A 20,196-nucleotide genomic window follows, 5' to 3' on the forward strand; every position below is an offset into this window, starting at 1 on the left:
GCTGTCAGGTAGACAGTGTAGGGACAGTGGAGATAGAGGCCAGGAGGATTATGGTAGTGAAGGACATGTTGCAAGGCTAATTCCTGTAATTCCCATCTTCATAGTTCAGGAAAGCTGATGTTGGAGGGAAGGATACAGATGGCATGCATTGTGGATCAGCCATTGAACTGGTGACCTTGCCTGTGATAGAATAGGATAAGCCTGTGTCAGGACTGGTTTAGGATGTGCTGGGTGGGTGAATCAAGCTGGTCATGCAATTTTGTGAATCTGTGGGATGGTAGGTTTTATTACACTTTTTCTTAAAGAGGTGTTTGTTTATTCACATGACAAGGGCCTGTTAATTGCTGAAATGAACAATCAGAAATAGCTCTAAGTGTGTCATTCCCAGTTTGCAGTCCACTTGTCCATATCTCAGCTCACTGTAGCCGAAGAACGAATTCCTACTCACTACTTTGGGGCAGTGAGGAAAAGATTGTAAAAAAATTAAAAGTTCACTGTTTATAGTATTTGTATATATATTCAAAATCTTTAATTTCACATGCATAACTTTCTCATAGATCAGATAAATATTAATAATTTCCTAGCAGCTGGCACAGTTCAGGATCCAAATCTCCTCAATACTCCATTAACAATAAAATCACTTTCTGTGACTTATTGTTTGAATAATTCAAAAGACATTTAAGTTCATGTAGAAGTGGAAGGTAATAATATTCCACTCACCAAGCAGATTTAGAATATGGGTGGCATACATGAACTGCCAGGCTGACACAGATGAGCCATTTAACTACTTGCAGTTCACACAAAAGTTCAAATTCTACCAGTTCTGATAACATGTGATCTTAATGTTTCTGACAATCTTTCAAAAGATGTCTGTACATAGTCATTTGAGGCTCACTTTCACAGTTGCAGTTAACAGCACAACACAATCCATCGCGAAACTTGGCACTGACTTATTCACTGATGGTGACACACACAGCTGACAAAAACCAATGAGTAAATGAATCCCTGAGGCAGCACTGGGGTTGCTTATATAACCTCACAAAGCAGAACGAACAGTTCTAAACTGTCAGTGCATCTGACTCAGTGCTCTAAGAAGCAGCCCTCTCAGAACACTAAATTAGTAATAACTTCCTGAATTGGGATTATATTGACACACTGATTTTTTCCTAGTGTAGGTTCCACGATTAACGAACATTTTATTTTTATATCTTAATAAATGTTGTTGCAGTATTTTTTAAAACAGAACTTTAAAGAGAACTTTACCCTCTGAACTCTCCATTTGGTCTTCGCTGTTCCCTTTTTCAATTGTGTCAATCTTCTTGAAACATGGTACATCATTGATTTGAAAAAGATTTCTGTTACATGTTAAGAACATCATCAGTGAATATATACACTACTGTAAATATCCTGAATGTGTTGAAAAAGTTCCTGCAGGGGGTGTGATTATTATGTCTGCATATCAGTGTCTGAACTCTCTGCAATATAAGAATAATGCATAGGCCCACTGTGCAAACCACCATACTGTGCCTGCTGTAAGGACCTTGTACCACTACTAGTCATTCCCTTTCCTGTTCCACTTGTAGATGGAGCGAGAGAAAACTGACTGACTGGATGCCTCCATATGAACCCAAATTTCTCTTGCCTTGTCTTTTCGATCCTGTCAACAAATGTGGAAAGGTCGTAAGATCATTGTGCAGTCAGCCACAAATTCTCTCAATTTTCTCAACAGTATTTTGTGAGAAGAATATTGTCTTCTTTCCAGTGACTCCCATTTGAGTTCATGGCACATTTCTATAATAACTCATGTTGCTCTGATCTACTGGTAATAAATCTAGCAGCGTGTGTCTGAATTGCTTTGACATCTTCATTTAATTTGCCCTCCACAAACAGTTGAACAGTACTCAAGAACAGGTCCCACTATGCTCCCTATATGCTGTCTCCTTTTTAGATGAGCTGCACCTTCCTAGAATTCTCGTAATAAACCAAAGTTTGCCAGTTGCCTCCCCTTCACCATCTTGCATCATTTTTGTCTAAATATTTAATCAACTTGATTGTGTGGAGCAGCACCCTACTAATACTGTATCTGAACTTTACATGATTGTTTTTCGTATTTGTCTGCATTAACTTACATTTTTCTACATTTAAAAGAAATTGCCACACCAAGTATAAATTCTGCCTAAATATGCCTATAGATACTCAGTGACAATACTTCCCATAAACTACGATCTCATCAGCAAACAGTGACACATTGATGCCCACCTATCCGTCAGGTCGTTTACATATATAGAGGACAAGAGCACTCCCATCATGCTTCTTCATCTTTCATGAATACTCACCATCCATGACATGCTTTCCAGTAATTTCTTTGGAATATTATTCCAGATGCAGCAAAAAACGTCAAAGCTAGTTACATACTCAATCTGTGAGGAATGCCGTGTTGCTGCCCGAGGCAAGGTCTTAGCAGAGATGGGACATGTCTTTGCCTTCATCTGACCTAATATTCGATATCACATGTGTATCTGCACCTTGTGGGCGATTCTGTCTGTATAGTGTAGTTTGTATTTATGTTGTTAGTGATGAGTGTGAAATGAAAAGGAGAGAAAGGCTTAAACACATTACGGAGCAGCAAATAGTGTACTTCTCTCTAATAGCTCCAACGGTGCTACCGAGCTTGACATCCCCGTCTGATAGTCAGGTCGTCAAAAGTAGTGTATACTCCCTCAGTCTATGAGTCACTACAGAGAAGAATGTAACTCAGATGATTAGCAAATGCATACTAAAAAGGGGAAGTAATTTATTCTCTATGTCACATGCTTATAGACTTCATCACTCAAAATATGGAAAGAGTCAGAAAGCTGTCATTCATATGGAGTACCATATAACTCAGCATTTGATAACAAATATCTCTCTCAAAAGAAGTGTCACTTAGTATTTAAAATCAAATTTGCAGAATAATAATTAAAAATAAACATCAGTTAATAGTGGGATCAAGGGCAATATTACACAGACAGATAGTTTTCAGTGAATGATGTTATGAGAGAATGAACACTTCATAAATTTAACTTGTTATGAAAAATGATAAGTCTTTGTTAGCGAAAAGTCCATGATCATCCAAATTGAACTAATCCAATTTGGGAAGCAAATTAGTGGAATTTGAGATGAAAAATGTTATACAACAAATATAATTTACCCCTATCAGGGGAAAATGTGGAAAATTGCACGCAGGTGGGTGAGACACCTAATAATATCATGAGAAAGTGTGTGTGAATAAGAAATTTTAGTTCAGCATTGTAATTAATCTTAAACTTCGACCTGACTTGAGTTACTTTTTATACTTAAATTATATAATTCACATCTAAAGATAATTTTGCATATATTTGATTACCAAAACATTATTTTTCTGATAATATAGTTTTATTTTTTTTATGACAATCCATTTAGCAACATCGATCTTGAAAAATGAAAATTAGTAACTACAATTGTTAATGTAAATGAGTCAAAAACCACTTTACAGTGAAATTAATATTATGATGCTTTAGTTTTCATGTAAACAAAAATTTCTGTTTTAATTTTTCTTATTTTATCATTGATAATTCAATCGACAGTTATACAAGGACAGGATGCTGGTAATTTTTATATTGTCAAAATTTGCAACTTTCATGATTAATTATTAGGTGCATAAATCTTTATATAAATAATTATTTCCAGAAAACATGTAAATTATACATGAAAAGTACGTACATTGTAACTTAAATAGTGGCAACACTGCTGTGGAGATACTACGCAATGGAATCTACTATTGTTGCTGATAGCATACATTGTTGACATACCTACCTTACCTCCAAGCAAATGGACTCACCTGCCCCACGTCACTGGCATGTGCACAATCGAGGGAAACACGGTCTCTTGTGAGCGAGTAGTCAAATGTAACAGTGTCACTATGTTTTTGAAACAGAAACAATGGAGATGGATCAAGATTGAATGTACCAGAGGTCGTACAGCATGACAGTGTCATCAAGGTCTTCAAGAGGCATGCGGGGAACTGGCATTGCCATGCAGAACAGTGGCACATTGGGTAAGAGCCTTCAACGAAGGTCGGCAAACTATGGCAGACATGCATCGGGCAGGCCATCCTAGCATCTTTGAAGAAGCTGTTGCCGCGTTAGTGGACAGTGATCGACACCATACAATTCATGAGCTTGCCCATGAAACTGGATTAGTGCATACGACTGTGCTTCGCATCCTGTAGGAACGCCTGGGCATCAAAAAATTGCATCATGGTGGGTTCCGCATGACTTCAGAACTGTTCCAGAGATTTGACAGTCAGTAGATCGGTCCATTTGCACCATCAACAAAACAGGATCTCCTAATGGTATACTACACCTTCCACATCACTGGCAATGGGTTCTACACAACACTGGTTATTACCTTGAAGGACAGTAACAGGTGGAAACATGTAACTCTTTTTGTATCGATTGTGAATAAATAGTTGCCACTACTTAAGTTTCAACCCTCGTGTTTTCAGTTAAGATAGTTGTAGTAAAATTCATCATGTTCTAATAGGATCTGAAAGCTACGTACATAAACATTTTATTTAACTTATGATTATTATCTCTCATACCTAGTCTTCTGTGATTTAAATCTCAGCCTCATATACTGGATGATTCAGGAGAAATGTCACATTATATGTGAGGTGATTCAACATCTGAAAATAAATTGAAAAAGTCCTATGAACATGTGTCTGACTTTCTGTTTTTACAGGACTGGAGCAGGTTGAAGACTACACACATCCATAAATGAATATAAAGACAATTGTGAATATTACTTACTAAAATGCAACTCAGTTCTTAAGTAAAAATCCAAATGTCTTATGTTGTGTGAATGGTACATCAATCTGTGACTATTTATGCATATAGACTATTATGAATTGTCTGTGTGTTTTATTAGTTGTAGCAGAAATAATTTTGGAATATTATTAAGACATTTGTAATGTACCGAACATTTGGAGCTACCAGTTTCCATAAATACATTGGAACAAATCCTGAGAGAACTTCATTTGAAAAAACTTTTGTACACTTTCCATCATAATAACTACAATACAAAGAAATTGAACATGTTTACTTTTTGTGAGAAAATAAGTTATTTATCTAGGGAAAAGAGAGAGAGAGAACTAAATAAATAGACCGTAGAATGTAATTATATCTGTTTCTATCCTACAGCTTGTATGCCACTTTGTGGACAATTCCTGTTTATATTTACACATTTTTCTTCTTCTTTTACAGTTGCAGTTTGTACAAAATATTTCATACTGGAATAGTATAAAGCCAGCATTTTATCATGGTCACATGGCCTTTTTAGATTTTGGAAGGTAATTAGTTTTATGTGCTATTGTCTTACATAATTATTACATATTGCTATGTGTACTGAAAAATCTTTGTTGTTTCTCACATCAGGTACTTTTTATTTTATGTGTATAGTTGAATGCATAATATCTTCAGTTTTTTGGGGGTGTAAGTATTTGTTGGTATCAGATTTGCATTCTGTAGAAATTCTCACTTTCTTTCTGTATATCTAATCTCTGTTTTGCACTGTTAATTACTTGTCTGGCTTCTGTGACCAAATACTGTGTACAGTTTGTGAATGCCCTATCATTGTATATAGCAGAAGAGAAACTGCATACAGTATCAGTAATTACACAGTGAAAATTCCCTAACAAGTGAGATGGCATACTGGCTGTTATACTTGACTATCATTGAATAGGAGTTGGTTTCATATTCCTCCCAGGCTTGTCTATTTCTTTCGTAAGTTACTTCAGATGGCTGTCAGAACCCATACTCACTTCCATCCACCCACCTTCTCCAAATGAATCAAGAGCTGATTTCTAATGCCCCTGTTGGAAGTTTAACCTTCCTTCCTAAAATGTGTTGTGTGATATACCTTCAAGTTATTTGGTCCCATAAATTTTTCCTCCAGAAACTATCTATACCAATTAGTTTAAACTTGTCCACTTTTTGTGGATAGTTCTCTGTACACAAAAACACATCTTCACAATGTTGACAACAAGATTTCATAACACCTGCAAATACCTCTTTTGATCTGTTTTTCCCATTGGAAATTCACTGATGTTATTGTGTGTTCCAACTAGAAAACTGGATACTATGGAAAAAAAATTATCATTGGAAAAAAAAAGAGATCATGGGAGCTGACTCAGTATTCTAAAGTGATTTATATGAAGAAATGTCTGTCAGGAGTGCCCGTCAGTTGCTCTGCACTAGCAGTAACTTAAAATTTCTTTGGTGGTAGGTGAGTCACTGGGTTTTTACATTGTGTCTACTACCTCTTGTCTCAGAGTTCAAAGGCAATATGCATGTCTCATCCTTTGTGACAGTTGATAAGCGGAAAGGGTAGTCCATGCCATCACATGTCAACATCGCCTGATTAATTACCAACTGTTCTGACTTGTGTTTGTTTATCAGAGCCCCATTTTGAAGATACTTCATGCATCTTCCATTTTCAGTTTTTCTTGTAGGATGGTGTGCACAGTTCCCATTGAAATTCCTGCTTTGGCGGCAACATCTCTTGCACCTAACTGTCAGTCCCCCATACCCATTTGCTCCTGTCATGAAATTATGTAGTCAGTTACACTGCTGCACTAATTTGTAGTGCCATGGCATTCGGCCTTCTTTGAACTGTCCCAGCTGTGCACAAACAAATACTCTTAAGCTAAATCGATCAAGTGGCCAGAGTTGAAGGTTTCTATCTACAGCTTCAAGGAGCAACAAAAATTTATTTTCAGTATTTCATATAATTATTGACCAAATTTAAAATTCTGTTGTGATCTCTTCATTAAGAAGTATAACCTTATGTTAAAGATTTAACCCAGTTAGACAAGATTAAAGTTAAAAACTGTTTATATGTGTTGATACAGTCTAACTTGCTGCATGCAGATTACCCAGACTATATTCTTCCAGTGTTTGAGAATAAGAGTATGTAACAACTTCCAACAAACCTTAATTTCAAACCTTTTAGAAACTTTTTCTTGCTGACAATTTCCACAAAATAGTGAAAGGAAGAAAGTTAATCACTTACTAAATTTTTGTTATTCTTCTATTTAGACATTAGCATTAGGCAAAACATTTTAATTTATTACTTATGTACTGCTACCTGTATCCCCAAAAGAACAGTCAGGGCACCCTTAGCAATTTAGAGAAATCATGGGAAACCTAAATCCGGTTATCCTGAACAGGATTTGAACCATCTTCCTCCTGAATTTGAGTCCAGCATTTTAACAGTCCTCCCACCACTTCCCACCCCATCCTCCTCTACCACACACACCAGTGTCTATGAGCTATGCAGGTGGGAATTGCCCTTACAGCTAATCCTTTAATCCCTCAAATCTTCCTGTCTTGTCTCCACTACCCTCCATCCGTGCCCCCATCCCACCACCCCTCCAACAGTCCCCATGACCCCCACAACACTCATTTTACATTCACACTTTCCCCTCTGCAGTCTCTCTTGTTCTGGTCTATTTACCTCTCCCATTTCATTTGTGGATGTCATTCTGCTCTACATGTAACCCCCCCCCTGCCTGCACCAAATCAAGCTCATTGGCACCACATTCCTATCGCATGCACTTGCTGCCTCTCTCTCCCAGTCTTCAGCTACCCTTTCCTTCACCCCTTCCTCCCACTGCCAGCTTCCCTTCTCCCCTTTCTCAGTCAATATGCTACAGCCCCCTCCCCCATCTCATCAAGCTGAAATGACTACACAGTGTAGTCAGCCAGGACACTTTATTGCTCTGCAGGTGCGTGTGTGCATGTGAGTTCTTAGCAGCATTTTCACCTTTTTTGTGTAAGCATCAATGCCTTAACCATACAGCAACTTGTTACATTTACTACTTTCATTATGTGTATTCCACCAAGGGTTCCTGTTACCACATTTAGAAACCATACCTTGCTTAAGTGAAGATAGAAATTAATCCGATTCTTTTTTAGGTGTTCTATTTCGGTTTTGTTTACCATTTGCCATTAAAATCTGCCCTACAGGCACAAATTCTTGGTGAGTCATGCTCTAGCAGCTGAAGAGCATAATAAACATTGTTTTGACCTTTCATTTAGCAGCTCTTGCCCATGTTTTGTTGCAATTCGCGACTTCTGCTCTTAGGTGAGAAACTTTGCTACAAATATTGCACTCACTGTTGCTTCCCCAGATCATCCAGTTTGATTTGTGTGAACAACAGTTTTCTTAATATGTGACTACTCTGCTGTCATTCAAATTGTCAAACATAGTTTATCCTGGAGAAAATCCTGTACATATTGCACAAGCTTCCTTGTGAAAAGATCTTCAGTCCTTGGGACATCATCCAGTAACTCCGAGCCCTTGCTAATTTCTGTGGACTGCTCAGACACAGTCATCCCAGTATACACTCTTCATGATTTCACATGTTTCTAATGTGAGTTTCCCACATAATTGCTACACATTTCTTCATTGTTTAATAGTGAAGTGTGCAATGCACAGTGGCAACAAGAACCATCCTATAGTTTGTATAGCAGATTCCACATTTACAGAGAAAATTGTCAAGCCAGCCAGGACATAGTACTTTCAATTACTTGGAGATTGTACTGGTATACACTGGAAAAATCATTCTGAGAACCTTCTGGATGAGCAGTGTAACCTCACAGGTGGCAGAAGGTTGAGTGCAACAAATTTTCTGCAATTTTGATAGTTACAACAAATGATAATAATAATTTTTGTAATAATAAAGCAGAAACATACTCCTTGTGATAATTTGACACTATTATGATTTAGTAAAATTAATGATTATAAGAAAACAGCATTTTAAAATTCAGGTTTTCATATTCAGCTTTGACTGAATTTTGTAAAAAAATTAAGGTAAAGCTGTCATTAACCTGAAGGCTTGTTTGGAAAGCACAGTGCTTTATAGGCATGGTCCTATTGAAGGTGGTATGTTGTTGCCTTATCCAGTCAGTTATTGATGGACCTACAGTTGAACATGGGCCCTGCATCATGTTGCAACTCACCAGTTTTCATATTAAAAATATTGCCATGGTAAAATAATGATAAGTGACAGATTAAAATCCGAGGGCTGACTGGGGAGGAAACCCAAGACGTCTAGATCCGTAGTCTGACACTTCACCATTGGGCCATCAAGCCATATAATTCAAGTTGAAGTAAAATATGCAAAATCACTGAATATGGTCAAATTTAATCCACATGAGTTAGTGTTAATTCACCATGGGTCCAGTTAATTTACATGGGCTCTTGAGACATGAGCATTCTATCACTGACTTTAGATACATACTTCAGTCCCGCCCCCACTGCTCCCCCCCATGAACCATTGAGCTTGATGTAGCAGAGTGACTTGCATTCCTCGACAGTGCAAATAGCTAGGCCAATATATTGTTCCTGAAGAAGGGCAGCAGCCTTTCCAGCAGTTGGAGGAGCACAGTCCAGATGATTAACTGATCTAACATTGTAACATTAATCAGCTTGACGTCACTGTGTTGGTAAGCAAACTTTTGAAAACAAGGGGAAGCTACAACCATCACATTTCCCAAGGACATGCAGCTCTACTGTGTGGCTTATTTATAATGGCAGCTTTTTTAGTAAAATATTCATGAGGTAAATTAGCCACCATTCAGGTGTCCGTGTGGCGACTACTCGCAGGAGGGTGTTTCCATCATGAAAAACAAAACTGGTGTCCCATGGGTGTGTGTGGAATGTTGGATCCCGTAGTCGGGAAGCCTGGTTAGTGAATTTTAAAAGAGAAGGGGATAAGTTGAAGTTAGATATAGTGGAAGTTATGGAAGTGTGGCAACAGGAAGAACAGAATTATGATCAGGTGAGTACAGGGTCACTAACACAAAATAAAATTAGAATAATGCAGCAGTAGGTCTAATAATAAATAACAAAGTAGGAATATGAAAGAAGTAGAAATGTGGGTAGGCTACTATGAACAAAATAGTAAGTGCATTATTGCATCCAAGATAGATGCAAAACCAACACCTATGACAGTATACAAATTTATATGTCTACTAGTTTCAAAGCTAATGAAGAGATTGAAAGAATACATGCTGTGATAAAAGAAATTCAGTCAATGAAAAATACAGAATGGAATAAATATAACAATACTTGCAACATATAGGATGCATGGAGTTGCAAATAGGCACATTGAAAAGTAGATTGTTGGATATTAATCAGCTCTTCCACACAGTAAGTAGGAATCTATCACAAAAGAAATTATTCAGGTAATTAAGGGAGATAATAATTTAACTGTATTGGAGGACTGGAATTTGAAAGTACAAAAAGGAATGGATTGGAAAAACAGTAGGATAACATGAACTGGGGGAAAGAAATGAAAGGGAAAGTACCCTGGTAGAATATTGGATGGAGCACAATTTAATCATTGGATTAAGAATCATGAAAAAGATTGTATACAAGGAAGAAACTTGGAGAGAATGGCGGGTTTCGAATATATTATACAGCAGTAAGACAAAGATATCAAAAGTAAGACAGATATCAAAATCAGATTTTAGACTGCAAAACATTTCCAGTTCCAGATGTTGACTGTGACCATAAGTTATTGATTATGAACTGCTAATTAAGACTGAAGATATTGCAGAAAGGTTGGATATTAGGGAGATGGGATTCAGCTAGGTTGAAAGAACCAGAGGTTGTTGGACAATTGTAATGGAGCATTGGGCTATGGGTGATTAAAACTGGGGAAAGGAATACAGCAGAATAAGAATGGCTAGTTTGAGAGATGGAATAGCGAAGGTAACACAGGATCAAACAGGCAAAAAACAAGGCCCAGCAGATATTGTTGTACGATACACAAGACTAAATCCAACTGATGAAAGGAAATATAAAAATGCAGCAAATGAAGCAGGTAAAAGGGAAAATGTGTAAAAACGTGATTGACAGGAAGTGCAGAATGGCAAAGCAGGAATGGCCAGACAAGGAACTGAAGACTGTATATGCACACAACTATGGTAAAGGTAGGTGGCAAAGGTCCAGGAAAATTTAAAAATAACTTTCAAGAAAGGAGATGCGCCTATGAACATTCAGACCTCGGGTGACAAGCCAGTACTAAGCAAAGAAGGGTAGGTGGGATTATGGATGGAGGTACAGGGTGAAGTGAAATTCGTGCACTCAGGCTTTGCAGCACAACTCCCCACATGCAGGCGATAAAAAAAAATCTCTCACAAAACCCCCTGTGGGTCCGGGGTTAGAATAGGCCCAAGGTATTCTTGCCTGTCGTAAGAGGCAACTAAAAGGAGCCTCACACTTTTCGGCCCTATGAGTTCAGGTCCCATTCTATGATTTGACCTGCCACTTTCAAAATTCTACAGAAGTGCATGCCATATGGGGAAGGACGCCGTACGTGGTGGAAAAGTTATCATTAGTGCCCTTAGATTCGATCTCCTGAATCTCTTGTCATTTCTTTACATTTCCACCTAGAATTCAACTATTAGGGCGAGGACACTTTCCAGGATATGTCATCGTCTTCCATTGTCTCCTGCCCTCTTTCGACCCAATGACAATATTGGATTTCTCTGCACCCAATATCCAGCATGGTAGCCAGTCCGTTGTGATGGTGCCATCATGTACCCATTTGGTGGTAGCCCCCTGACAACACAGAGATCACACTGCTGATGCCTGAGCTGTAAACTCCCCATGTATGCCAAGGAGTAGATGCCTGTCGTCCTGGGGCATCAGGACTCCCAGCAATGGCAATCATGCCAGTTGGCCTTTGCTGTGGCTGAGTGGCGCCCGTGGGGAGAGCCCCTGATCAAGTGGGTGGCATCAGGGCAGATGACCCACAATGAAGCGGACTAAGTTGTCTCATGCTGGTGATCGTATGGCACCGGCAGTATCTAAGAAGGGCAAGATTGAATACAATGTCAACAGGTATGACCCTAAATCGTTTCCCTCCCTCGCTACATCATGGGAGGAATGTAGGGCTACAGAATGTAGAGCGCCATATTCACCTCGGTTTTTAGTCTGTAGCAGAACTGGTGGGGACTCCTTTCTACCTATGAAGTCTCAGTTTTTCATTGAACACCTTGAAGATAAGTTTGTAGAAGTGACAATGCTGTCCAAGAGCAAAACAGTGCAGTCTTGATTCAGACAGCATCCCCAGCCCAGTCCCGAGTGTTACTCACCTGTGACAAGCTGGGTGATATTCCTGTTTCTGTCACCCCCCATAAAAGCCTCAACATGGTCCAGGGGATCATTTTCCATCATGATCTCTTGCAGTCTGACCACGAGCTCCACGCCAATTTAGAATGGCGGGGTGTTCATTTCACCTAGTGCGTTTACAGGGGACCCAAAGACAACAGGGTTGCTACCAGTGCTTTCATCTTGGCCTTTGAGGGTGATTCTTTGCCTGAAAAGGTCAAGGTGATGGTTTACCACTGTGACATTAAACCATACGTCCCTCCCTCTACGCGGCGCTTTATGTGCCAGAAATTCGGGCACATGTCTTCCTGCTGCACTTCCAGCGCTACATGTCAAGTCTGTCGACTTCCCAGCCTCACGATAGCGTCATCCTCCAGTGGAGTTGCGGTGGTTTTTTCCACCACCTGGCTGATTACAGCAACTCTTAAGCTTGACATCTGCTTTCTGCATTGCCCTTCCGCAGCTATAGTGGATATTACAAGAACCATAGTGACTGTAATAAAGTGTCAGGTGGAGTTTGTGTGTGTGTCCTGAACTCAGTATGCAGTGAAGCTGTACCCCTTCAAACCCCTCTTGAAGCTGTGTCTGTCAGGATAACGACGGCGCAGGAAATAACTGTCTGCAATGTATATCTTCCTCCAGATGGTGCAGTACCCCTGAACACATTGGCTGCTCTGATTTATCAACTCCCTAAACCTTTCCTACTTTTGGGAGATTTTAACGCTCATAACCCCTTGTGGGGTGGCCCCGTGCTTACTGGCCGAGGCAGAGATGTCGAAAATTTACTGTCACAACTCGACCTCTGCCTCTTAAATACAGGTGACCCCACACATTTCAGTGTGGCACATGGCACATATTCGGCCATTGATCTCTTGGTTTGCAGTCCTGGCCTTCTCCCATCTATCCACTGGAGAGAACATGACAACCTGTCACTGCCCTCGGCATCAGGCCCCGGCCACCTGCCCAGATGGACTTTAAACAAGGCAGACTGGGACACTTTCACTTCTGCTGTCACCTTGAATTTCCCCCACATGATAACATCAATGTGGTGATTGAGCAGGTAACTACAACGATCGTTTCTGTGGTGGTAAACACAATCCTTCGTTCTTTAGGGTGCCCCTGGCAAAAGACAGTGCCTTGGTGGTTGTCGAAAGTCGCTGAGGCAATTACAGAACGCCGGTGAGCTCTACAGTGGCATAAGCCGCACCCTTCCCTGGAGCACCTCATAGCCTTTAACGGGTCCTTGCCTGCGTTCGCCAGCTTATCAAAAGACAGAAATAGGAGTGTTGGGAGAGATAAGTCTCGACCATGAGGTGCCATACGTCACCTTCCCAAGTCTGGGCAAAGATCAAATGAGTTTTTGGGTACCAGACCCACAGGGGTTCCCAGTGTTAACATAAATGGTGTGTTACCTACCGACGCAAACGCGATTGCCGAGCACTATGCTCGCACATCTGCAGCAGAGAATTACTCCCCAGCCTTTCGCACTCTCAAATGGCAGAGAGAAGGGAAAGCCCTCTCATTCACTACACACCACAGTGAACCCTATAACGCCCCATTCACAGAGTGGGAGCTCCTCAGTGCCCTTGCACATTGCCCCGACACAGCTTCTGGGCCAGATCAGATCCACAGTCATATGATTAAACACCTCTGGTCCGACTACAAGGGACATCTCGTGATCTTCAGCCAGATCTGGTGCAATGGCATCTTTCCATCACACTGGCGGGAGAGCACCATCATACCAGTGCTTAAACAGGCAGAAACCTACTTCATGTAGATAGCAATTAGCCCATCAGCCTCACCAATGTTCTCTGTAAGCTGCTGGAACATATGGTGTGTCGGTGTTTGTTTTGGGTCCTGGACTTATGTGGCTTACTAGCTCCGTGCCAGGGCAGTTCCCGCCAGGTTCGCTCTACCACTGATAATCTGGTGTCCCTCGAGTCTGCCATCCAAACAGCCTTTCCCAGACACCAACACCTTGTTGCCATCTTTTTTGATTTACAAAAAGTGTATGACACCACCTGGCGACATCATATCCTTGCCACATTATATGAGTGGGGTCCCTGAGGCCGCTCCTGATTTTTATCCAGAATTTCCTGTCACTTTGTACTTTCCGTATCCAAGTTGGTGCCTCCCATATTTCCTCCCATATCCAGGAGAATGGGGTCCCGCAGGGCTCTGTATTGAGTGTCTCTCTATTTTTAGTGGCCATTAATGGTCTAGCAGGAGCTGTAGGGCCGTCCGTCTCACCTTCTCTGTATGCAGACGACTTCTGCATTTCGTACTGCTCCACCAGTACTGGTGTTGCTGAGCGGCACGTACAGGGAGCCATCCACAAGGTGCAGTCATGGCTTCCAGTTTTCTGCCGAAAAGTCATGTGTTACGCACTTCTGTCGGTACCGTACCGTTCATCTGGAACCAGAACTTTACCTTTCTGTCGATCCCCTCAAAGTAGTGGAGATATATTGATTTTTAGGACTGGTTTTCGACACCTTAAGCGGACATGCTGGCAGCACCTCAATGCCCTCCACTGCCTGAGCAACACCAATTGACGTACGGATTGCTCGACGCTGCTGCAGCTGTACAGAGCCCTTGTTCAATCCCACCTTGACTATGGGAGTCTGGTTTATGGTTCAGTGGCACCCTCAGCATTGCGTTTACTCTACCCAGAGCACCACTGTGGCATTCAGCTAGCGACGGGTCCGGTGACCAGTTTCCTGGCAGAGGCTGGAGTCCCTCCATTGCAGGTCAGGCGTACGCAACTGCTTGCCAGTTATTTTGTACTTGTTTGCAGTTCTCCTGCGCATCCAAATTACCGTCTTGTTTTCCCACCCAAGGCAGTTCATATCCTGCATCGGCGGCCCAGGTCAGGGCTTACAATTGCAGTTCGTATCCAGTCTCTTCTGTCTGAAGTGGAGTCCTTACCTTTACCACCTATACTCAAGGTCTGTTTGCGTACACTTCCTTGGTGTATGCCTAGGCTGTGGCTTTGCCAGGTTCTTTCACAAGGCCCAAAGGACTCAATTCACCCTGCAGTTCTCCGCTGTCACTTCCTCTTGATTTTCGCCATTTACCGAGGCCATGAAGTGGTTTACACCAACGGCTCAATGGCTGATGGTCGTGTTGACTTTGCATATGCCCATGGAGGACATATTAAACAGCTTTCCTTGCCCAATGGCTGCAGTGTTTTCACTACAGAGCTGATGGCTATATCTTGTGCTCTTGAGCCCATCCATTCATGCCCTGGGCAGCCATTTCTTCTGTGTACTGACTCCTTGAGCAGCCTGCAAGCTATCGACCAGTGCTACTCTCATTATCCTTTGGTAGTGATAATCCAGGAGTCCATCTATGCCCTGGAATGGTCCAGTTGTTCAGCGGTGTTTGTGTGGACTCCAGGACACGTCGGAATCCCAGGCAACGAACTTGCTGACAGGCTGGCCAAATAGACTACACAGAAACGGCTTATGGAGATTGGCATTCCAATAACTGACCTGCATTGGTTTTTACGCTGCCAGGTTCTTCTGCTTTGGGAGGCAGAACGGCATAATCTCAGTATGAACAACAAACTGCGTGCCATTAAGGAGACTACGAATTTGTGGCAGTCCTCCATGTGGGCCTCTCGCAGGGACTCTGTGGTTCTCTGCCGGCTCTGCATTGGCCATGCTTAGGTGACCCACGGCTACCTCCTGTGTCGTGAAGACCCGCCTCAGTGTCGATGCGGCACCTGGTTGACGGTGGCCCATAGTCTGGTGCGCTGTCGCACTTTGACTGGCGTGCGATGAAATCTTTGGTTACCGGACTCGTTGCCGCTAATTTTATCTGACAACGCTTCATTGGCTGATTTAGTTTTACACTTGATGCATGAGGGTGTGTTTTATCATTTGATCTCAGTTTTAGCGCATGTCATTCGTCTCTCCGTGTCCTCCACCCTAGTGCTTTTAGGGTGGATGTTTTAATGTGTTGGCCGGCCGATGTGGCCGAGCGGTTCTAGGCGCTACAGTCTGGAACTGCGCGACCGCTACAGTTGCAGGTTCGAATCCTGCCTTGGGCTTGGATGTGTGTGATGTCCTTAGGTTAGTTAGGTGTAAGTAGTTCTAAGTTCTAGGGGACTGATGACCTCAGAAGTTAAGTCCCATAGTGCTCAGAGCCATTTTTTTTTAAATGTGTTGCAGAGTGGCTGGCTTCTCATTTTTATTCTCATGATCAGCCAGCCATGATAATCTGTTTTGTCGTTTTAGTCTCTTCTACCTGTTTCTTGCATTTGTGTGGTTTTCTTCTCCCCTTTTGTCCATTTAAATGTTTGTTGCCCTTCCATCGTTCTTGTGGTTTTTCATTTCTCTCCGTTTTGTGTTGTCAGTCTCACTTGTTTTATTCTCACCCTTGTGGCATTGTTTCATTCAGAACAAGGGACCGTTGACGTAGCAGTTTGGTACCTTTGCCCCTCTTTTAAACGAACCAACCATATCTCACAAAATTTTGTCTAGCGAGTACATCCGGCAGAAAAGGGGCATTAAAGAGTGGCAATCTGGCACCACTGTAACCACATGTATGCTAAGTACATCTGCCACCACATATTAGTTGTGTTATACAGTTGGTGCAGTGGATAGAGTTTTGGGTTAGCATGCAGAAGGTCAAGGGTTCGATCCTGGGTTGGGGCGCATTTTTTATTTTTTTATTTTTTTTATTTTTTTATTTGCTAATTTTGTTCTGATGTTTCGTACTGTAATATATACCATTTTTTAGGTCAGATGTATCCTAAATTTACAACATTTTGTAATGGTGAACGTAACAAATACGTGGTTAGTCAAATTAGAAATAGACAGTTGAAACAAATGACCTGTCTTAGGACAATAACTACAAAAACAATATTAATTTCAAGATGCTAAAGATGAAAGTACAATACAATAATACAACATCTACTTGTCATTTATACTACATGTAATATGAGCACTCAGATGTTGCACATTAGCAGCCAGTGATGATAATAATGTCCGTATTAATGACCGCATGACCTTCATGACAGAATTCATAGTCCTCAGAACAACAGATGCTAAAAGTGACCTTCCAGCACATCCAGACATTGTGCAATCCACTGGATCATACAGCTCTGGATCCTTTGCAGCAAAGCTGTGTCCACAGTAACGAGAGCAGCATGAACATGCGCCACCAATTCTTCCACATTCATCGGTGGAGTAGAGTATACATGCTCCCTCAGATGTCCCAACAGGAAGAAATCCAGGGGATTTAGGTCAGATGAATGCGGTGGCGATGCAACTGGACCTCCACGTTCGAGCCATTTACCTGGAAATTTTCTGTCCAAATACGGTCGTACATTAATTCCAGAGTGTGGCGGTGCACCATCATGTTGGAACCATATGCTCTGCTGAACGTGTTGTTGAACATCTTCCAATACATCAGGTGGAAAGTTTGAGAGGATTGCATGATACCTTCGTGGAGTCAACTGGTCAGGCAACATGTAGGGGCTCAAACACCTGTCACCCGATATTCCGGCCCAGATGTTGATACCAAAGCAAACTTGATATCCACATCGCAGGTGACATGCGGGTTAACCTCACACCATTGGTGGGCATTGAAGACACCCTCAGGAGTGAATGCTGCTTCATCTGACCACATTACAGTGTTTACGAAGTCATCATTGGCTTTCTGTTGTTTTTGGAACCATTCACAGAATGCTTCTGCTGATGGCGATCTGCAGGATGCAGGTGTTGCAAGGAAGCATAATGATAGGGGTGCAGCCCATGCTCGTGCAGCACATAAACAACCGTGCATTGTGACACACGCAATTGCCTTGCTATGCTGCATGTACTTTGCTCAGGTTCTTGGTGTATGAGTTCCAGTAACTGGAGCACAGTGAGTCAGTGGAGGACTCCTGTCACACCATGGTGGAAGGAGAGAACCTGATCCTGAAGGTGCAGCTCCAGACAACGAACTACATTTTTATCTGGATGGTGTCGATGAGAATACCTAGCAGCATTTTCACAAGCAGAAACGCCAGCCCGGTTATCAGATGCACCAAGGACCAGAAGCATATCCACATATTCATTGTTTGTGTATGCCATACATCTGCCACACTGTCTTAGAGGTTTACAATGCGAAAGCTCTATACGTGTATGCATGTACATTGGAGTCTGTCATGGGCGCATTACTCCACTTGCAACTAGTCCCTGTCTGGTGAACAGCGCATACAGTCCTGCACACTGTTCCACCTAATGCACATTGTTTGCTTTCAAATTACCCTATGTCCCTAACGGTAATAAATGTGATGTTTCCACAGTCCCATTGGTAGAATAATAATAATAATAATGCATTGAGGTACATACTAAACAGCATGCGGTTACCAGACTCAATGTTGAAAGGCATAATTAGTGGGACCATGGTGATAACACATACAAATAGTAACTGTGTTTGGATATTATTTGCAAACCACATTGCTAGTCGTACTGGCAATGTAAGGCCCTAACGAAATTTAATGGACCTGAATGAGGCAAGAATAATAGTTGGTACTAATCTATGGGACCATTGGAAGAGGGTACAAAGAAAATGGGTCTTACAGGTAGTATATGAAGTGGTGCGAATAAATTCATGGCCACAATGTGGAAAGGGCTTCTTTCAAAGCTGACCAAACTTCCATATTTACGATTGTAGTATGTAAGTGCAAATGTTTTCTAGAGGACCCGCTGCAATTGCTGTTGGTGATTAAGATGCCAGATACCGTACCACCTGGATTAAATTTACCAAATAAAATACATATGCCTCAACCCAGGATTGAACCATCGACCTCCTGCACGCTAAACCAAAACTCTATCCACTGCACCAGCTGACAGAGGTAGTTACCATACATGTGGTTACAGTGTTGCCAGATTGCCACTCTTTAACGTCCTTTTTCTTCGGTATGTACCTGCCAGACGAAATTTTGTGATAGACATTTTTTTTATCACTGGCATGTGAGGAGTCGCTCTGCAAAGCCCAAGTGTGCGAATTTCACTTCACCCTGTATAAAACAGAAAAATGAACTCAAAGACAATGAGACAATGTTATAAACAAGGAAAAGAAGGTAAAGGCAGATCAGGATGAGATTGGGGGATGCAATATTGCAAGAATAATTCGACAAAGCATTGTTTGATCAAAATCTAAAATAACTTCCCTCAAATTTATTGTTATCCTTGGGAGGACATACCATGAAAAAACTGTTGCATGTGATATGCGAGTATATGAAACAAGTGAAGAAACCTCAGATTTGGATGAATATAACAATTCCTGTTCAAAAGTTGGTAAATTCTCACAGGTGTGAATATTACCGAACCATCAGTGTAATAAGTCATGGTTGAAAAATACTGACTTGAATTATTTGCAGAAGAATCGGAAAACTGAGGAGAGAGACTGACCTCAGGGGAGTTCAGATTGAGCTCTGGGGAAATGTGGGAGCACGCAAGGCAATACTGACCCAAAGACTTCTCTTAGAAGATATGTTAAAGAAAGGCAAGTCTAGATTTGTAAATTTGGAGAAAGTTTTTGTCAATGGTGTCTGGAATATTCTCTTTCAAATTCTGAAGATAACAGGGATAAAATACATGAAATGAAGGGTTATCTACAACTTGTACAGAAACCAAATGATCAAAGGATATGAAAAGGAAGTGGTACTGAGAAGGAAGTGAGACAGGTTGTAGTATATCCCCAGTGTTATTCAGTCTGTGCATTGAACAAGCCATTAACGAAACCAAGGAGAAATTTGGACAGGGAATTAAAGTTCAGTGAGAAGAAATAAAAACATTGAGGTTTGCTAATGATATTGTAATTGTAATTGTGATGCTGAGGGAATTGGATTAGGAAAGGAGACACCTAAAGTAGTAAAGGAGTTTTGCTATTTGGGGAGCAAAATAACTGATGATAGTCGAAGTAGAGAAGATATAAAATATAGACTGGCAATGGCAAGGAAAGTGTTTCTGAAGAAGAGAAATTTGTTAACATCAAGTA

General features: G+C 41.2%; 1 protein-coding gene across 1 annotated transcript in view; it reads left to right on the top strand.

Annotated features, from left to right (window-relative positions):
• LOC126483921 (heparin sulfate O-sulfotransferase) overlaps positions 1-20,196 on the top strand; it is a 78,211-nt gene that overhangs the window by 4,876 nt on the left and 53,139 nt on the right. The window contains exon 3 of the mRNA XM_050107197.1: positions 5,283-5,368. Within this exon, the coding sequence (XP_049963154.1) occupies positions 5,283-5,368 (86 nt within the window). The remainder of the gene's footprint in view (positions 1-5,282; positions 5,369-20,196) is intronic.

The sequence above is a fragment of the Schistocerca serialis genome, chromosome 6 (genome assembly GCF_023864345.2).
Source record: "Schistocerca serialis cubense isolate TAMUIC-IGC-003099 chromosome 6, iqSchSeri2.2, whole genome shotgun sequence".
Taxonomy (NCBI): Eukaryota; Metazoa; Arthropoda; class Insecta; order Orthoptera; family Acrididae; genus Schistocerca; species Schistocerca serialis.